The sequence below is a fragment of the Sitodiplosis mosellana genome, unplaced genomic scaffold, assembly GCF_009176505.1.
Source record: "Sitodiplosis mosellana isolate CC-2019 unplaced genomic scaffold, AAFC_SMos_1.0 Smas_scaffold_6197, whole genome shotgun sequence".
In the NCBI taxonomy this organism is placed as follows: Eukaryota; Metazoa; Arthropoda; class Insecta; order Diptera; family Cecidomyiidae; genus Sitodiplosis; species Sitodiplosis mosellana.
Genome location: NW_022601438.1, coordinates 3,368,206 through 3,383,136, shown reverse-complemented (window position 1 = coordinate 3,383,136; position 14,931 = coordinate 3,368,206). Strand labels below are relative to the sequence as shown.

At 37.5% G+C, this 14,931-nt stretch overlaps 1 protein-coding gene across 16 annotated transcripts in view; it reads right to left on the bottom strand.

The window, feature by feature from the left end:
• LOC129577281 (uncharacterized) overlaps nt 1-14,931 on the bottom strand; it is a 100,616-nt gene that overhangs the window by 47,895 nt on the left and 37,790 nt on the right. For 11 of the 16 annotated variants that reach the window (XM_055464036.1, XM_055464044.1, XM_055464045.1 and 8 more), the window contains 2 exons: nt 11,942-13,555; nt 212-454 (listed from right to left, as the gene is read on the bottom strand). In XM_055464036.1, coding sequence (XP_055320011.1) covers nt 212-454; nt 11,942-12,908 — 1,210 coding nt within the window. In that variant the 5' untranslated portion in view covers nt 12,909-13,555. Of the gene's footprint in view, nt 1-211; nt 455-1,075; nt 1,094-11,934; nt 13,556-14,931 lie in introns of those variants that run through there. The other 5 variants (XM_055464038.1, XM_055464041.1, XM_055464050.1 and 2 more) reach the window with 5 other exon arrangements.

Sequence of the window (14,931 nt, the reverse complement as noted above, 5' to 3'; positions counted from 1 at the left end):
CACACACACACACACACACACACACACACACACACACACACACACACCTACACACCTAACGATGATGACACACACACTATTCGACTTGACTTCATGTATTTAATTGTCTTTACAAATGGCAGGCGAATAGGACATGAATAGAGGGAGAATAGGCCTCAAGTTACATACGCACATTGTTGGCGCGGCTATGTGGCCGGATGTGGGCACTTACCTGTTTTAACTAATTTGAATGTAACATTGTTATGCGATTTGATGGTGTCATTAAATGTAATATGAGTACAATCTTTAAAAATTCCTGATGAGGTAGCCATTATTCGTGTAGTGGTCGTGGTTTGAAATGATGGGTATTCACTAAAATTATTGATGTGATTGTTACTAGAGGTGCCTGTGCCTGATAAGGCACCTCCACTACGCCAACCGTTGAATAGACTACGACTTGTTTTTGTGACGTTGTCTATATGTTCGTTGCCATGCCGTTGTTTCGATGATGATGATGATGATGATGGTGATGACGGACCGGATAGGATGATCCAAAGTATTCAAAAAATATCCCCATTGGTAAATCCCCGCATTATCCGCAAACGATGCACAGAACACCACGGTGTCAAAAACCGAACAGAAAACCAGAAAGGAGAAGAGAAAAAAAAGAAAATGTTATTTTAAGTTTAACACACAAAGCGATCAGTATTAGTTTCAATGAGTAAGATGTAGACACACACACACACACACACACACCAAAATCGCACAAACAAATCCAAGCAAATTAGAGCGAATGTTTTTTAATTTGAACGAACTGAATTTTTCTGAACTGATTGCTTATTTCGAACCTAAATGTTATTCTCGGTCGAGTTGTCGTTATGACTATGCTGTTGTTAATTAAAAACCGTTTCACTTTTGGAAATTATTCTATGGGAAAATTAGCTTTTTAATTATGATTCATGTGGTTTATGTATGAGCGTTGTACAATATCCAATGTGAACACATTAAATTAAGAGAGACTGCTGTGTAAACATGCTTATTTCAATCCCTTCCAAAAACGACAGTCAGAACACCAAGACCGAAAAATGATGCACACCATCAAAATTGCTGCGTAACTGTTGCTTCTTACCGTTTGACTTTCATTTTAGCTTAAATTATGTATACACATATTTATTCGTACATTTATTGAGCATGAGCGTGAGCAGGAGAGTGAATTAAGAGGTGAGCCCGATACAAAATATTTTATGGTTTTGATGGCATCGTAAAATGGCATACGAATCAAATAAAATAAGTGTGTGTTTGCATAAGCGAACCAGAACAGAACAAAAATAACTGAAATACCAGTCATTTGCCGTAACAGAGCGAATGTTTAGCCGTACGCATGATTTCCAAAATGTTTTTGCAGCCTCTTTCCAGTGCACCTCCTCCGGAAAAAAGTATGCGCTGCTCTTGAATCGAGTCCTTTCACATTAAATGCGGTCGATCTTCCATTTAAAATGTGTAAATTTTCGCGCGTCGCAAATGTTTATGTGAAGCGTGTGAAGTCTAGTGTGAAGTCCCCCGTTGCTCAAATATTGGCTTGTTCAAATGTTCACATAAAAGTCCGTATTCTCGTCGAAAAAAACAACAACAGAAGAAATAGTGGAATGAGGAAGAGGGCCAACTTCAGAGAGCTAAATGCCATTTTACCCTGTCGTTTTATTACTTGTTTTGGTTTTGCATTTTTCATCAGTATATCGATATATGTCAGGCATTCCATAGGGAATTTTCACAATGAATTTTATATAAATTGAGTGACTATTTCATGGCATGGCATTACTTGATATTTTCGATGTCAGCTCACAACCAGCTGTATCAAAATTCAAAACTATTCCTACATATCTCATCTCTTATACGTACGGATAAAAAACATCGATTCAGTTCCACACATTCTTCTTTTCGTTGCAACGTGTCATGTCGTGCAACGTGCAAAATGACATGTCTGCTCGCATACCCATGTGCTTGAAGTGCTCATTTTTAATGAGTGCACGATTCCATGCGATCCATTCACCAAATCATGGCAATTTCAATGAACCGTGCAATCTCATCTTCGACAATCCAACATAGGTATCGCTATCAATGTACGTTCACTTTGAATCCAACGTACACACACTCGTATGCACTTTTCCAGCAAAATGAAAATGGTTCGCTCATAAAAGAAACATATTTTTGACATTAAATTTACCGCCGAAATACGGCTAATTTTAATATCACATCACTTCATCCATTCATACGGCGTAACCTCTGTGTGTGCTACTGTGTGTGTGTGTGTGTGTGTGTGGGATGGATTCATAATTCATATATTCTTCGGATATGGTGCAACTCTTGACGTTGTTTGGACCAAATACGCTACCGTGAGTATGAGTGTGTCTGGGCTTTACTGTTTGCATCATCGGTGTGTGTGTGTTTTGCTTTGTGTATCTCGTTGTCTATCTATTTTCGTTGTTTACTCGTTCGTACCTGGCATACAAACATATGTATACACATTTTCATCCTTTGCCACACATACGGCCACTGTTGTTTGTACTCGGGCGCGTATTTTGATATTCAAAAACATAAATTTTGAATTAAAACAATAATCAAGCACCGGTTTGAACATAGAAATATGCAAGATAAATATGCAAAGCATAGACGCGTGCGGATGACCGTGCGACGAACGTATCAACAGGCGATCGTGCAATGCGAGACGCATACGTAAGTGTGTGTGTCTACATCAAACAACGATGGCTCTGTTGATACTTTTGTCGCACGGACGTCCGTACGCGTCTATGCTTTGCATATTTATACTGTATAAAACATCTAGGTAAACATATTTCTATGTCCAGACCGTTGCTTGACAATAATGAATCATGCATATCCATAAAAAGTCTTGTGCTTCACATATTGGCATCAGATATCGAACGAGCGGTATTTATGCAAAAAGCATGGAAAACATACAGACAAAAATTACTACAAATTACTTTTTATTCGATAAATTACTTTTCTATTAGAAATTACTTGTCAAAAATATATTTTTCTATGATAATAATTAAATCGTAATTCTCTTCGAAAAAGTAATAGTGAAAGTAATTTGTGAACCGAAAAAGTAATTTTCTAGATTGATTTTCACCTCGATGGACACACGTGCATCAAATTCAATGGTACATTCATAATTTAACACAATTTACTGGAGGCAATCAGTGTGCTATAGATCCGCATGAAATGAAACGGGCGGCGCGCGTTCACACGGTCACTTCAATATTCGAATAAGCGTGATAAGTCGGTTTGATATACATTTCAATGGTTTGTTTTCGTTTGCACTTTCAAATCATTCGTTAAATTTTCCAATTGTTTCCGATTTCAGGTAATTGCTCGGCATATTTGCCCTCTTCACTTCATCATTTACATTTATACACACAGACCCATGGCTGACATAAAATATATGGCGATATTTTTCTTTCTCTTTGAAATTTCATTCTATTTTTAAAATTCGAGCTTTCGTGTTTCACAACCGATGTGCATATGTAAATGGTTTCCATGTTTCTAGGTACTGAAATTGAATGAATTTTTAATATCTTCGATATAATTTCTCTATAAATAAACGCTCAATGGAAGTTGCTATACATTTGAATAACACCATGGGTTTTTCTCTGTGTGCTCGCATGTGAGTTACAGTGTTTACAAAGCCTTTGATATGACTAATTTCTTATTGTCGTTGTGAAGCATTTCAAAACATTAAATGGAATATCAAATACCGTCATCCTACAGATAGATATCGGAAGAAAGTGAGCGAGTAGGGAACAAAGAGAATGAATGAGAGAAGCAAGTGTTTTTGGAGCATTAGCATCTTCGTTCCGTACTTCGTTTTTTTTTTCTTCCTCCCTTCACCCAGTCTACTTGACACATATAGAAAAATTCATTTTCTCTCGAGTCGCATTTGTTTACACTGTTGCTCCAATATAACATTGGCCCAGCACAGCATGGGCAATACATTATACAATCCTCTGTGTGAAATGTTCATATATTCATTGTTGTGTCTAGAACTGAAAATGTTATTTTCGTTTGGTAGAAGCTTTACCATTTGATTTGGCATTGTTGTTGTGGATGAGAAAAGAACCTCGCTTATCGTCGATGCAGGAAGAAGCACGGGAAAATCTGTTTATTTGCCAAATTTAGTGTTCGGAACTCTCAAATCATCTTTCCTTTGTTGTTTGCTCGTAATTATGTGCTTTGAACCGTGTATTATGTTCAAGACAAACTGTTTTCTGCCATAATCATGTCAACATTCAAACGAATTCACATTTTTATCGCCAAACATTGTTTACCACACATACATGGGGACTAAAAGTAGAGTGAAACTGGATACTGGAGATTTTGCATTGACGTTTCCGACTGTAAACATGACAACAATTCATTTGCGTGTGCTGTGAAAGTCACTTTGTCATGCGTCATTCACATTAATGCTTTGACTGATTGTGGTGAACAGTGGTGAGATTGGAAACGCCATACATTTTATATACATTATTTGTTTGTGAATTATATTCATTTATTTTCTTTTATTGTTGATATTCGGGCTCTGCAAAGCCTAGGCTTCATCCACGATTTGTTTTCCAAAGAAATATTTCGAAAAAATTCGTGAGTTTGCATTGTCAACACTTGTGTGGTTTTTCATATGATTTTGAAGTCATCGAATATTGCCACCCGTTCACACATTCAATGAACTTGCTACAATAAGTGATAGTTTAGTTCATTGCTGACGTTTTCCAATCAATGCCATACGTTTTTATATGTGTGTGTACATCAAAATGTCAAAGTTGTCAAGATTGCAACCGTTCTCCTCGTTCTTTAAAAGACTCTGTTTCGCAACTACATCTTATCGGCGCAATGTAATGTTTGTTGACATACGGTTCGAACAGAGTTGGTGCCATTGCTTTTCACCTTGATTTTGCCACCCATTTTCTCTCTCATTCTCATTTTTTCAAACTTTTCATTTTCTTCGTAAAAATCGACTTGAGAAGTCATTTTTATGCATCTAATTCTTCGCCAACATATTATCCTGGGCGACAGTCCATGCTTAAAGTGACCCCATCCTGGTGTTGTTGTACATTTCCGCAAAGTTTTCGCTGCACAGAGAGAGAGAGCGGAGCTGCGCGAAACTAAAGTGAAAATCGAATTTGTTGAATGCACGGGCACACGGGCACACGGGCAAAAGGACATTTTCGAGCCATTACAAATTTGATTATGGGCACACGGAACACAGACTGAGTGAAACATGCTCTAACATATTTCGACATCCGTAGCATTTGACTGCAATGTGGAAAATCACTTTGCAACCATGTTGACGGTTGTTTAGAGAAGTTTCCCAATAAATAGGATATGCGCTCCGTTTTTATTATTATCGAATATAATAAAATTTATTTTAGTTCCTTTTGTCTGCCGCAAATGATAAAACTTTATCACAATCTTTTGTTGGCCCGGTGTGGCAGCGGCACACGTAAAAACATGCTCCATTTTCACTTATCTTATATATTAATTAGAGCACGCTAGAAGTTCACAAAAGTTTTCCGAATGGAGTAAAACCAAATTTAGTCCTAATTAGTCAATTCCGAACACTTCAACGCGTGTTTTGTATTTACAATGGGGGCAGGTACAATGGATGCTACTCAGTGTGTACATGAGGGAAAACGTCATTTATCAATACAACTAATTATGAACATTGAATAAATTTAGCATTTCACTGCGAATGCCATCGTGTTTTTTTGTTGCAATGAGGTAATTAAGATAGAGAGATGGTGGCGATGGTTGGGGCGCCGTTTTATGAGTTTAACGTAGTGGCAAACAACGAAAAAAGTAACCACTAGTTGCCATTATGTAAACACGAAGCGACCACACTGAATTTATGGCCATAGCACAACCGACATGCTCGTGCTCAGCATGACTAGGCGAACTATAGACAGGGCCAAAGATATTAAAAATTTAAAACTGAAACTCTCTTTCTCTCGCTTTTTATATCTCTCTCACATTGGAATGGATTGTGTGATGCATCTTTTTGTCCATCTTTCGTGCCACATTCGTTTTCATTTCAAATGCAAGAAACATGCATTTTTTATGACGGCTTCATTTTATGCTTCGATACCAAGCACGCACTTTTTGTGCGCTTTCATAAAAAAAAAACTCACAGAGTTCGAAAGCGTAAATAGGGATGAAATGCATTACTGGCAAAAACTGTTGTCTTTTTTTTGCTGACAATGAACGTTCTGACGTTTTTTTTGCCGTTGAAACGTAGCTTGACTTGTTGTAAACAGAAAAAATCGGAGCTTTTTCGATGGACAGCAAATAGAAGTTTTTTTTCCAAACCCCTAAACAGAGAATGCATTGTACACATTTTTTTGTCATATGCGGAGGTCAAATTAACCCCGGAAAACTGCAAAGAATTTAACACTATTGACTAAAAATCAAAGCATCAAATCGAGTCTCAAAAAAATAAACAAGTCCATTCGTTTGACCTCGGTTGAAAGGCATTCATGAGAAACACGGGCAAAAAATTTCATAAACTAGCTCGAAATGTAATAGAAAAAAAAACGGTTGAATGCATGGAGGCGAAATTCGGTGGAAAAAGCATGAGCACAGTTTCCATTGCTAAATGCATGTATGGTATGCTTAGTTACCGTTGTGCAACTGCAAATATTGTACCATTCTTGATGATGATAGAACAAAACAACAGAGAGAGAGGTGGAAATGAGAAAAAGAGCGTATAAAATGGCTTGACAATAATGTTAGAAGAGCGGTATTTGATTGCCATTCGTCCTTCTGCTCGTTCCAACGTTTGCATCAGTTGAAATTCATCTAAATAGATTGTTCACAAATGCAATTCGCTTCAAGTTTGTTGAATTTATTTTCACTTTTCAGCATTCGTTTATATTTTCACTGTTTATGGAACTTTTAACTTTTGATCAACATTGTTCTTCTCGACGCTGTACGTGAGTGTGCATCCGGTGGCAATTCACGCCAACCATTGTTCACAGGTTGATAGTGTGATGCAGTGAACTGTGTGCATGATTACTTTGTCATTGACCAAGCTTTTAAATGGGAATAGTTTTGTGAAAAATTACTTTGTGCCACTTGACATATATACATAATTTGCAATGATTGCGTTTGGCATGCGGCCACAAGGAAAAATGCGCGAACAAATAAGCGAGCGTGCAAGTTCGAGAAAACAAAATCAGTAACATTTTGATCAAATTATTAGATCATTTAATGTGATGAAATGGCACAGAGTGGCACAACATTGTATAGATTTAGGAAGCTCACAAATGTTGTGACATCGGAATAATTTCATTGCCTGGCTGGCAAATTGAAATGATTATTTTTGTTGTTTTAAAGTGTCGCGCGTCGTGTGTGTGTGTGTGTGTGTGTGTGCGAGCGCGCTCGTTCATCAACTGCATCTAAATGTGACTGTAACCGGTTTGCCTGAGCAAAAATGTTGGGTACGAACCAACAACAACAACATTTCGCATCGTTTGCCATTTAATGAACATCAAACACCTGGTTTACTGTTGACCTATTGAACTGTGTCATTTGTGAAACCAACAACAAAACACTTCAAGGGTTTTACTGACTCTGTTACACACAACTATTGCAAGACGCGTACAAATGATTAGAAAAAAAATGAAAATCAACAATTTTCCACTTTAACCCGTTTTGCCATGTACGGCGTTCACACAAATTTCCATTTTTAAATGATCTATATTCTCTCACTAAAGGTGAATGCTTTCTTTTTCATATAGTAAAAAAGAGGTCGTTCATTAATTTCAACTCAATCGCGTTTGCCCACTTATAGCTATAGTAAATGGAAGACAAATTCATCATACGCCGATTTGATCGAGTGCTCAAAGCACCAGATAATCTTTCTATACCCACCATCATAGAGATAGAGAGAAAAGAAAACACTTTCAATAGGCAATAACACTTTAAATGGCATTAGCACAGTTGAAGATAAGAGTGCGTCATGCGTTAAGACGCTTTTTTTCTCGCCCATTCACTCTCTCTCTCTCTCTCTCTCTCTCTCTCTCTCTCACAATTTTCTTCTACTGTATTTACATGCCATTCAATATGCTACGATTGCGATCGATTTGATTGGCAAAGCGTTCAATTGCATTATGGTGCACGTGTTATTGGTTATGAATCGAATGAATATATTTTTTTAACATACATCAAGATTTGTTTGACGTCAATTGGAAACGACAAGCAGTGTGCGTGTGACAGTTTACAATGCTGATAATAAAAAAAAACAACAGCGTGATGGCAATTCTTCGGTCTGTGACACAGAAATAGCAAGACTCATCAAATAAATTTTTTCGTGATTTTTGCGCGTGAGAATGACGTGAAAAAAAAAGAGAAAATGTAACGAATGGCTCGACCGAAAGAAGAATTCTATCATTATTCGTGTTCTAGCCGCGGAGTTCGGATCAAATTTATGCAACAGCTCTATTCACCTGTCAATTGTCAAGCTTGTTTTATGAAGGACACATTCAATTTTTTTTTACTTGTCGTTGTTGTTTTCTCCATCACAATGTTTCGTTCAATTTCTCGTTGCACAATTTGTTTAATCGATCGAATTTTTCCCAATAACAAAATTCGGGATAAATATTTGTTTTTTGGACACACCGAGAGAGAGAGAGAGAGAGAGAGGGGGGGGGAGAGAGAGAGAGAGAGAGAGAGAAAGAGAGAGAGAGAGAGAGCTGACGATGAATGAATCGCGTGGGCGGTCATGTAAAGAAAACAAAACGCACAACCGAAAACCAAATAAAATCATTTGCCCTGAAAATGATTGATCACATACTTATCACTCGACAAACAATGCTGCATTGTCTTTGTTCGCAATAAAAGGTGGGCTGACAGTTGCGTATTTGGCCAAGTATAGGCGGACTGCAAGTGGAAAATATCTACGCAATATCGAAGCAAATTGAATTCAACTCTCATCGAAGGCGTTTCAACAAATTTCCCCGAAAACAATTGATTTCATTTTATCAGTGTAAGTTTCGATAGAAATTGTTCTAGTAAAATTTTCCGAGACTGTGCTTGATATTCCTCCAAGTGGCAAAAAGTTACTGCAAATCAATGAGATGACGGTATAGTTATGGGCCAACTGCAACACCATAAACTGCATTGACAAAGATGACTTCAAACAACAAATGGATTTGTTCAGTATGAAGCATTACCATGTCGTTCGAAATAACTTAAAATCCAATAAACCGTCAGACATCCACTTGAATAATTGATGCACACCATAAACTAATACGTTATGCACTCTTGCTGTATGCACTCTATGCATTATTTCTATGCAATGTGTCTCCGTACACCCTCTTCCCTTCGTCCAACGGACAGCACCCAATTGCTACTGCATGTATACACGATGCATCGTGTGCATCCGATATGTGAGTTTGTTTATGTGTGTGTGTGTGTCAAAATCCCAAGTTGCATGCAATGCGTTGCACGCGTTATCAGTATTTCTGTCTGCAAACGCTCAATCAGTCAGTCTCGTTAGACAGATACTTTTTTGGTTGCCATTTTTCAATTACTTTTATGCGTTGGCGTACACACACTGTACACCTGGGCGCTGTGTGTCACTTAACCGCATGCGGTTGCACGATTATTTCTTCATTTCTATTTTCTAATTTTAGACGCATTTCAACTGCTCTTTTATCATTTCTGTAATTTTAATATTACAACATGTTATATCGACGTCATTGTTGTTGGATTCGGTTGTGTTTTTTTTTCCTGCTTGTTCTTCTTTTTCTTCTTCTTCTTCTTCTTCTTCTTCTTCTGGGTTTATTGCCGTTGGAGAATATTAATGTAACTACTATGTTGATTATGCGATTCGAACACGCACACGCAACAACAAAAATAGAATGTTTTAATGCATTTCAAATGAGTCCAGGGATCAAATTCAATGCATTCGAAGACAATATCCCGGGTAAAATGGCCAAAGAATTTACTAACCAACTGGTTGGTATATGTATATGGAATCCATTTCTCTCTCAATGCATAATCAACAAATTCGCATTCTCTTGGTTGTATGTGTGTGTGAGAGCAAAGCAAATAGTATTTAATATTTACGAAGTAATGCAATTCATTTGGGCGAAAGCAACTTTGAGACGACATGTGTGTGTATGGTTTCGTTCGTTGTGTGCATCATGAGTTAGCGAAGTGAAAAGAAATTTCATCATTTTGTAGCACAGCAGTAATTCTGATGCTTAATAAATGAATGGAAAAGAAAACGAATACGAAGAAGAGAAATGAAAGAGAAGAAAAAAATAGTCGGATGAGATTGCGCTATGCTTAACCAACTCAATAATTCATGAACCGAAAGCTTTTCACCTTTGTGTTAACCGCTTCCTTCCCATCTACCGTCACCCCAACCAATTCTGGCTAACCAATTTCATAGTTGAAATTTCCATCAGTCGGATCACACACAGCACTAACCCCAACAAAATATGTGCTGCTTCACACAAAAGCTAGAACGCATTTAATTTGTTGTTTTTCTTTTTCTTTTTGTCAGCGTACGTTTTTGTGTATAGTACTCCATTGAACAAGCAACTAAAAAGACGCAAGTAGATACCAATGAATTTCAAGTGATTAAATTTACCAGCATCCACACATTTAGCATGGAAATGGAATCAACAAATGTTTTTTTGAACGCAAAATACGAATTCAAGTGAAACGAAACTGTGCATTCTATGGTTCTTACTTGAAGCAGAGTATTCCGACGAAAATAAAACGAGACAATGAATTATTTGCGAATATTCCGATATATATTAATCGGCTCGAATACCATTGATTGGTGGATTGCATCAAGTTTAAATGTTGAATGCTCAGTAAAATCGTCTTTTTACTAACACAATGTTTCGATACAAAGTCGAAATAAAGCAAAACAACTAATGAGAATGAGTCTCAATCGTAGTTTATTTTATCTCTCTGGTGACTTTGTGCTTCAATTCACACGAATCAATGTTCGTTAATAGGATTTGCCTTCATTTTCCGCTGGCGCATGTCAGCAGAGAAAAACCCCAAAGTACACTAGGCCACGACGAAAACATTCCAATAATATGGCCCATATTATATGGAACTTCGAAACGAATAAATAATATCGATTACATTGAATGGTCAGTTCCAGGTTTTAACTTGAAATATCGCTTGAAAATGCAACATATGTGTGTTTGTGTGTTACAGGCACACGAACAAAAAATAAACACAGCTGCAACAACCAAATGGACGAAACCATAAAACCGACCCCATTGAAATAAAATGCGGATAGAATATGCGTGGCAAACTGATAAATGATTATCAACTATTTACACCTTATTCGTCACGCTCATTCAAACGAGGGTAATGCCTATTTAGACGTGTTGACGCATTCATTCTATGTCGAACTTTTCTATCATCATTTCATGGCTTTAGACGTACGTATATACATCAAAAGGATAGTGAGGTGACATAGCTGAGGTGTATTGTCTGGGTCGAAGAGTCGATTGACCAACAAACAACAAAAAAGCCAATGGGCCCAAAAACCAAGCTAATGCGCTCGAACAAAACATCAAAGTCATCTCAGCTGAGAAATCATCGGGCCACCATACATCTTACCAAAATTGAGCTATTGACATTGGACAGCAAAATCAGTTAATTGTGTTTACGGGCAGAAAATGTTAGCTAATGATGAACCACACACACACACAAACACACACACACACACACATGCAACCAACAACAAAGTGGGCTTTTCCACAAACAACAAGCAACACATTTGCATTTCATCAAACTTGAAAAGAGGTTTATTTGGAGCAGAGTTAGTGGTGGACGGACACACACTTCAATGAGTGCGTTGATGGTTAGTAAAGAAAAAAAAATTCCAAATAAAATTCATTGAGAGAATGGCACCTGTCACCTTTCTCGGACACCATGCTCATTGGATCGCTGCTACGCGATCGAGCATTCAATTTGGCGGAGGCAGCGACGGCGGCAGTTGTTTCCTTTGATTTTGACATTTTCGAAAATAAACCAAATGAATGAGGCCGCTTTGCGGTTTCACTATCGAATGGATCCGATTCGACGTGCGGTATTACCGGTGTTCGATGCTCAAGGCGATACACTGGTTCGCCCGATTCGAAAAACGCATCATAATTCCGTGCCGATATATTTTCCCGTGTAAATGTTGGATTTGACACACGGAATTCGTGGTACGTACGTAAACGGGCCGGTTCGGGTGTTGTTTGTTGTTTTGATCCAAATATGCCTAGACCAAGGTGCAGTCGACTTTTCGATTTTCCGGGTGGCTTTCCGTTGCTTGTTGTTATTGCTTGCTGAATGCGAGCTGGAGACGGTGGTGGTAGCGGTTGTTTAACGCTTGATGACGATGATGCACTGGGACTGGGTAGTGAGAAGGTGGTGGCGGTGGTGGTGGTGGTGGTGGTGGCGGTTGATCGCTTTGATGATTGTGCTATGGCACCGCTTACATACACGTCGTCGGGATAGATTGATGGTTCGCGTGAATCAAGACTGGTGTAGCCAAAAATATCAGTTTTTTCCTTCTTTTTACTTGGTTTTTGCTCTGGCTTTGGCTTTGACTCTGGTTTCGGCTTCGGCTCTGGCTTAGGGTTGCTTGGTTTTTGCTGTTTTTGCTGCTGTTGTTGTTGCTGTCGTTGTTTTTGTAGCTTTTGTTCGTTGCTCGCATTGGAGTTTTGAGGATAGGATTGGCGATTGGATGGGTTTTGGGATGTTTTGTGGTTGGGTAAGGTATCAAAAGGGACTAATGGCTCGCGCAAGTTATCCAGAGTTGGTCGTGGTTTGAATCGTGGTATTGCAGCACCGTATGTCATATATATTAATTCATCAGCTGGAAATATTACGTACATTCCTGGCCCACTCGATTCATTGCGACGGGCTTCAGGTTGTACACACAGCAAAAATTAGATTGCACGCTCAATTTTCCGTCTGTCATGCGTCAAATCAACCACAACTTTCGTTATGCCTGGTGTTTTATCCCGTTTTTCTCGCAATATATATTTTATCTATTGTTTATTACCGCTAACCTTTTATTCGAAGATTGTTTGTTTTATTTTTTTAAATTGTTCTCGATAGTTCAATCGTCACGTACACTAAAAACAATTATGTCGATTCAACATGGAATCGATGCGGAAATGCAAATTAATTGAGTTTCTACTTAAACCGAATGTTGTTTCACTTAAAAACTCCTTTTATCGTAAACGCGATTTGCAATTATTTAAATGAACAAAGTAACTATATAAAATCACAATGTTGTCCCGAATTATGCTGTTCGAACCGAACACAACAACCTCTAATACTCGAAAGAATAATTTAATGAAAATAGAAAGTATGTGAAAAATCGATACGTACTTAATAAATTGGCTTGAAAAAATAGACCAAGATGATTATCAACTTAAAAAAAAATAATCCGATTCGGACCGTTCGCCTACATTTTGTCACATCGGCCGATCCATTTTATGGATTTGAATGCAAACGATTCCACGGAATATTTTGTCTGTAAGGAGAAAAAAAGAAAATGGAATTAATGATGGAAAAAGAAATAGCATGCTCAATGCAATAGTATAGGTATGTATTGAAATGGTCTCCTTCTTTGAATAGAACAGAATTCGGTTGGTTCAGTAATCAGTATGAAAATCTAGACTCATTCTTTTAAATCACGTCATTTGTTGTTTCATTCTGTTGAAGAAAAGAAAACAAGTTCCAAACACTGAGCTTTCGCTCCAGCCCCGATGTGTAACGATTCTCACAATCCGCGTATTATTTATCAAATTATAATCTTACATAATTTACTTGACAAACGGCGAACATGAGATGCTCGCCATGATCTTTCGTATGCATACATAATATGTTTGCCATTTTACAATACTTAACAATTCCGGATGGTATAATTTTTGAAAATGTGATCTATTTTCATGTTTTTCTTGTTTAATTACGCATTGCCATCAATTTTAATGAGTACCAACAACGTAAATAAGTTGAAAATGTAAAATCCATCACTGTCGTCTGCTTTTGTTTCCTTCTGCTTGCGCCAGCAATATCGATTAACTTCGCCTGTGAAATGTACACGTCAAAGCCTTCATTATTATGATGGATTTTCGTGTACAAACTCAGATGAAGCAGCTTATTTCTTAATGCATCACACGAAATTAAAATAGATTCCTTTCGCGTTTCCATTTTTGGTACTCATAATTTTATTGGAGAAAAAAAAAACAGTTTTGCGGAAGTTCAAATTCGATCGAAGTCGGAAAAAAAGGTTTTTTCTTTCAATTTCAATGAATCCATATAAATTAGAATGGAATTTTTTTTTCATATGTTTCGTATTTCAATTCCAGTTGAAGTGTTTCTAAATTTATTGCCATTATTTCGGATCAAATCGAAAGCTTAGCGCATTTAATTCGTGGGTATAATTCCGCATATAATACTGGGATGTTTTACGCGTCAAATAAATAAAAACCTTGGGACATTCGTTTTTGTTCGTATTCGAATTGCCCCAATATGCATGTAATGCCTAACAACGCGATTAAAGACCAAGTCGTTTGAAGACGTTGTTAAAATCGCGATAATTTTTGTTGCATGCTTGTTATTTTTCAAATGAGATGCTATGATTGGAAAATGATTGGAATCGGTAAGAGAGAGAGAGAGAGAGTGCGTGCAGGCGTGGGCGAGTATGGTGCAAAATATTTTAAGAAGATTAGTATTTTTTGTTTATGTTGTTGTATCTTCTTTCGTTGGAGATATGGTAATGGCATGAACATTTTAACGCTTCCACGCTTTTTTTCAACATTTTAAGTTGTCGCTTTGAGAGTATTATGTGCTTTTTTATGCTTGCTGACGGCGAGTGGAAAAAAATTCGAATGAAAAAAAAATAAG